General features: G+C 37.5%; 1 protein-coding gene across 3 annotated transcripts in view; it reads left to right on the forward strand.

Annotated features, from left to right (window-relative positions):
* The window catches only part of eya1 (EYA transcriptional coactivator and phosphatase 1), a 44388-nt gene that overhangs the window by 19035 nt on the left and 19353 nt on the right, over positions 1-6000 (forward strand). For all 3 annotated transcript variants that reach the window (XM_081352212.1, XM_081352214.1, XM_081352213.1), the window contains 4 exons: positions 1297-1379; positions 1759-1945; positions 3344-3486; positions 4326-4409. In XM_081352212.1, the coding sequence (XP_081208338.1) occupies positions 1297-1379; positions 1759-1945; positions 3344-3486; positions 4326-4409 (497 nt within the window). The remainder of the gene's footprint in view (positions 1-1296; positions 1380-1758; positions 1946-3343; positions 3487-4325; positions 4410-6000) is intronic.

The following is a 6000-nucleotide window of genomic DNA, read 5'->3' on the forward strand; positions in this document are numbered from 1 at the left end:
GGCTTTGTCTTAAATTCGCTTGAGGTAGTTTAGGTCATGCTTGGCTCAGCCCCCATCTTCAATTTAAAAATGTCATTTATGTCTTTTACATCAGTTGCAAACAAAGGCTGTGTCTACACTAATCTGGATACATTTGAAAAGCATAATTATCTCTAAGTTTTGGCTCTCTGTCCACACTGAGGCAGAGTTTTTGTCCTGCAAAAGGACGAAGATGCTTTTTGAAGACACTTTCCCAAGTGCATAACTTAGAAAACACCATTTTTACATTGTAGTGTGGATTGTGCAAAACTATGACGCATGCTTAGTCATGTGGCACATATTTACCCATTGATATCTATGCTTGTACCTGTATACTGTAGGCCAATTCACACCTCACAGAAAAATGCCAACAAACAAGTTGACTGTTGGATTTAGAATTTTATGAAAAATAACTGTCCTCTTCAACAGGACAGATCTGACAAACCCCAAAAATGTGTTTTTTTGCAGTTTGTCTGTGCGGTGTGAATTGGCCTTATGTCTCTGCTGTGTTCTATTCACTTTCAGTGTTGATACTTTTCACTTTGCACAATCTTCATATGACATTTCTGCGAATATGTCAGAAAATTTACACAATTGCATTTTAGACCATAAGGCAATAGAGTGCAACCTTGACGCATTAGTAAGTGGTGGGATATTTTACTAATAAAATGACTGAGCCAAAAGAATGGAGAACTTTAATATGTCTTGTCTCTTTGTATCATCTCAGTGAGATTTTATTGTTTTATGCATGCACAGCAATATGATTTAAAGGGATAGTTCACCCTAAAATGAAAATTCTGTCATCATTTACTCACCCTCAAGTTGTTCCAAACCTAGATGAATTTCTTTCTTCTGTTGAACACAAAAGAAGATATTTTGACCATTGTTGGTAACCAAACAGTTGATGGGCCACATTGACTTCTGTAGTATTTTTCCCCCATACTATGTTATCCATTTGGTTACCCATAGTCTTCAAAATATCTTATTTTGTGTTCAGCAGAAGAAAGTAATCCATAAAGGTTTGGAACAACTTGAGGGTGAGTAAATGATGACAGAATTAAAATTTTTAGGTGAACTATCCCTTTAAGTGTTTTTCGATGTTTCAGTATGGACGAGAAACTTTTGGAAAGAGTGAGTGGACTAAGAACGTTTTAAAACGAAAACACTGTTTTCAAATGTATCCTGATTAATGTAGACATAGCCAAAGCCTCATTTGATTCAGTCTTTCTGTGTGTTTTGCATTGTGATTTCTCACCATTATGTCTCTTTCTCTTGTAGGAGGCAGTTTTACAACAACTTCAGGGCTGTACGCTGGAAGCAATTCCCTCACAAACTCAACTGGATTTAATAGTACACAACAGGTAGCTGTAATTGAATTTCTATCTCTGACTATCTAGTCTGTAGCACACGTTGAAATTGTATTTCCTCCATTTGGCACATGTGCTCAGTATTTTTTTTCCTTCCTCCTGTAAGTCTTTATAGAACATGTGTACGCTCGCATATTACTCACATGATATGAATCACTCTAAATGTCTCGACCACTGTACGCAAGGATTACCTCTTGCTCTTTTCGCGTATGAATTATGCCACAAGCAGAGGGGAAAAAAAGTGAAGACAGATCGCTGTCCAGATGTAGCACACAGGAGACATATGTTCACATTTACGTTTTGGAATCTGCGCTGTAAAGTAGCAGCGTTGTGTGCTGCTATCTCACATTACCGCCTTGATGTCTTTCTGCAGGACTACCCCTCCTACCCAGCTTTTGGCCAGACTCAGTATGCGCAGTATTACAACAGTAGCCCCTACACCTCTCCATACATGACCAGTAACAACACCAGCCCAACCACACCCTCCACCACTGCCACCTACACCCTACAGGAACCTCCATCAGCGATCACAAGCCAGGCCCTCTCAGAGCCGCCGGCAGGTAAGAGAGTTCAGTTTGGGGAAAAAGAGGTTGGGGATAAAAAAAAGTCCTAAAAGTTGCTGCAAAGACAAGATGTGATTGGCTGATTTTGAAACACTAAACACTGGTGGTGCACTAAAATAAGTCCATACATGTACTGGAGTTCCCCGCAATGATTTTTCACAAGAGTTTTACCTGTATTTTGAATTACACATTGGCCCGGTTTCACAGACAGGGCTTAGATTAAGCCAGGATTAGGCCTTAGTTCAATTAGGGCATTTAAGTAGCTTTTATAAATGTGCCTTAGATAAAAAATAAAACATTACTGGTGTGCATCTTGAGACAAAACAATGGCACTGATATATTTTAAGATGTGTCAGTGCAAGTTGCTTTCTGTTAAGACAGCTCAAACATGCATTTTAGTATGGGACTAGCTTAAGCCTTGTCTATGAAACCAGAGATTAAAGGAAAAGTTTTGCCAGAAAATTGCCAGTACTTTTCCACTTGTCTATGTTTTTACTTACAATGTGACACTTCTGTAGCTTATCACTGTTTAGTTATTTTATGTACTTAATATCAGTATTGTTGTGAGTACATTTAGATTACCTGTGCTGTCATCTAAGTTAAACTTTGAAAATGATTTTTAAAAAATGTAATATCTCAACTTTTTTATAATTGTATACATTTATATTTCATAAAAATATATTATAATATTATATATTTATAATAAATTGTATTTTTATAAATATATATTCATTATGATGATGCCCAAATTCTCTTGTAGCTTTTAAAATACTTAATTTTAGTTTTATTGTTTTAATTATTTTGCCCTGGAAAGCTGCAAACGCAGATAGTCAGATACAAACGATGCAACATTTCAGTGCTGTTGGACTATGTATCTGCACTATTGAAATGATGTTCAGCCAATCAAAGTCGAGGACCAAACTATTATAATATATATGCAGTATTTCAAGTCACGTCAAGTCAAGTTTATTTATATAGCGCTTTTCACAACATAGGTTGTATCAAAGCAGCTTCACAGTAATAAAACAATACATCAATGTTTGTTTCTAGTGGAACGTCCACGTTTGGTAATGCTGATCAATAGTATCGTTGATTGATTAATTAAATTAAATATTCCCAAATATCCCCAAGGCGTGAATTTCATTCACGCCTTTATTTCCAAAAGCTTGTAAACCCAAAATTAAGAAAGGATGATATAGTGCATAACACCCCCATTGCCATAACTAAAGCTGAAATGGTATCTAGGGTATAAGGAGATCAGATAAACAGCATGATATTAGAGCATGTGGGCAGCATCTACAGATGAGGTAAACGGATCCAGCCACAATGTGAAGGTGAAAGCCTTTTTTATTTTCCTCTTTTGATATACTTTTTGCCTTTCTTTTTTCCTTGCAGGAGAGTACAGTACAATCCACAGTCCATCAACGCCCATTAAAGATTCAGAATCCGATCGATTGCGCCGAGCTTCGGATGGAAAGTCACGTGGCCGGGGAAGGAGGAACAATAACCCGTCCCCACCTCCTGACTCTGACCTTGAGGTATTGGACCACTGCCGCTCTCTCAGTGTATCTGACAGGCAGGAAAGGCAGTGATAGAATTCATTACCATCCAGATATTTTTGATAATCCAGAAGTGTCAGTTCTGCCCTCTGCTTTACCTTAAAAACAATGCATCGACATGTTTAAAGTGTGCTTTTACATGCTCAATTTTACATGTTACAACATGTAAATGCCCTAAACAGAGTTTTTTTTTTGGTGAAAGCTTTGTTTTGCATGCTTCGCTTTGCATGCAAACACCTTAATAGGCATTCTGTCGGTTTATTTAGTGTGCGCATCACATGTTTCGACATGAAGACTAAAGAAAAACCAGATCATTTCAAATCTCTTATAAACAGTTTTCTTGCATGGTTAAGTTTTTATAATGAACAGATTTCTGATAATTGTCAGCATTAAGTTGTGCGTGTAAAAACACTTAGAGCTCAAAATTTGAATTCAGATTGGTTTTGAATCATGTAGATATGCATTATTTATATCTTGGTCATATTTGAGCTGCACAGTTCAGATCACGGGTCGTGGTCTTTTCATTAACATGATCTGAATCTCAGGAACGTTTCGGCCCCATTAGCAAGCTGACATCATAGCATGTTAACAAATCTAGTTAATTAGTTTGTTGGTATCGATTGTGTTAATGCATCAGGGGCAGGGGATGGATGGATGGTCCGGTGGTGGTTCTTCCCGCAGTTGCGGGGTGCTATGGTGACCATCAGGGCTGTGTATCTACCATTCCCAGGGCACATGAATCCATGCACCCTTCTTATTGACAATCAGATCATCTTGCATGCTGAGTGAGCCATTGATTTTGCTCTTTCTTTTCTCAGCGCGTGTTCATTTGGGACTTGGATGAAACAATCATCGTTTTCCATTCCTTGCTCACAGGATCTTACGCCAACAGATTCGGAAGGGTAAGTGATGTATTTTGAATGCAAACACAGGCAAATATTGCGGCAAAGTTTAGAAAAATACACAGAAAAGGGGTCTGTTTGGGTACAGCGTCCAGCTTCGAGGAACTCAGAGTTCAGAGTAATTGTTTCTTTTTTTAATATGATCGTCGAGGCCTCGCAGGCATTCAGCTCGGCCCGCAGCTGTCTGAGTTATGTGGCTGGTACAGGCATGGATTACAAACCAGTTGCACCGAGAATGTCCATTGACACTTCTTAAGGGTTTTTTTGTCCTTCAGAAATGTTTCATTGTTAGGTTTAATTAAGTGTTTGCCGAAACCACCCTTTAAGTGAGGTTAATGTATTATAGCAAAGTTGATGAAAGTTAAGAAACATGTTTTCAAAAATTCCCTATGTATGTTTTTGAAAGAAGGCTGCATTTATTTGACTAAATATAGTTTTCTATTTGAATATATTTTAAAATGTAATTTATTCCTGTGATGGCAAAGCTGAATTTTACGCATCTTTAACTCCACTCTACAGCATCACATGATCCTTCAGAAATCATAATCTAATATGCTGATTTTCTTGTTTAAGAAACATGGTGCTCTGAAAAGTTGTGCTGTTTAATATTTTTGTGGAAATTGTAATACATTTTTTAGGATTTTTTAATTTCTAGAAAGTTCAGCATTTATTTGAAATAGAAATATTTTTGCAACATTATTTATTTATGTCTTATGCTTCATTTTAAGGCATCTTTGCTGAATAAAAGTAGTATTTTCTTAAAAAAACAACCTACTGTCCCAAACGTTTTGTAGTGCATGTAAAGCATGTCATATTTTGTGTAATGTATACAAAATGTGAATACAAAAATATGTACGTATATATATATTTGGTATGTTAAATCAAAATTTTTGCATTTGTTTATAGGATAATTGTACTAATACATAATGGCAAATTTAGCAGGTTCAAAAGGGTTATGAACATGCAATTAAGAACTAGTTTACTTCTGTGGTCATTGTATTTGTTATTTTAATATAAACCATCATAAGCTATATTTGAACTTTCAAAACAAACAATTTGGGAAATACGGCGATCTGAAATTCTCAGGCTTCGTCAATGATCTCATGCTTTCATTTTACTTGTGCAACTGCTCGTTTAATTCACCAGATTATATTTGGACAAAAATCGCGAAGTCTGGGTTCAACATGCGTGTGTTTTTAAACCCGCTTTGTGTCTGAAGAATGTAGAAAGCTGCTTCCTTGTTTGAGGGAATAAATCACAGACTTGGCATTTTTTGGCTGAGCTTCTTGAAGGGTTTTTTCTTTGTGGTGAGTGTAGATGACAGCAGCGCTCGGATGTCAGTGGAACGGGGCCCGGCGGCTGGTTTGTTCTCTTTGTTCCTCAGGCAGGGTGTTTGATGGGGGTGGTGTTTTGTTTTAAGGGTGAGGGAGCCCTGGCCCTCGACCCTGCACTGTTTATTTACTTTATCTTGGCTGAGCATGCTGGGTAAAGAAGCAAAACTCTTGAGAGCGCCTCAACCGCATCCACTCTCTCTCTCTCACACACACACACACTTCAACTGAGCCTTTGGTCACCCCTCTGATTTAAGGTC

The sequence above is a fragment of the Scardinius erythrophthalmus genome (genome assembly GCF_964197995.2).
Source record: "Scardinius erythrophthalmus genome assembly, chromosome: 22".
Lineage (NCBI taxonomy): Eukaryota > Metazoa > Chordata > Actinopteri > Cypriniformes > Leuciscidae > Scardinius > Scardinius erythrophthalmus.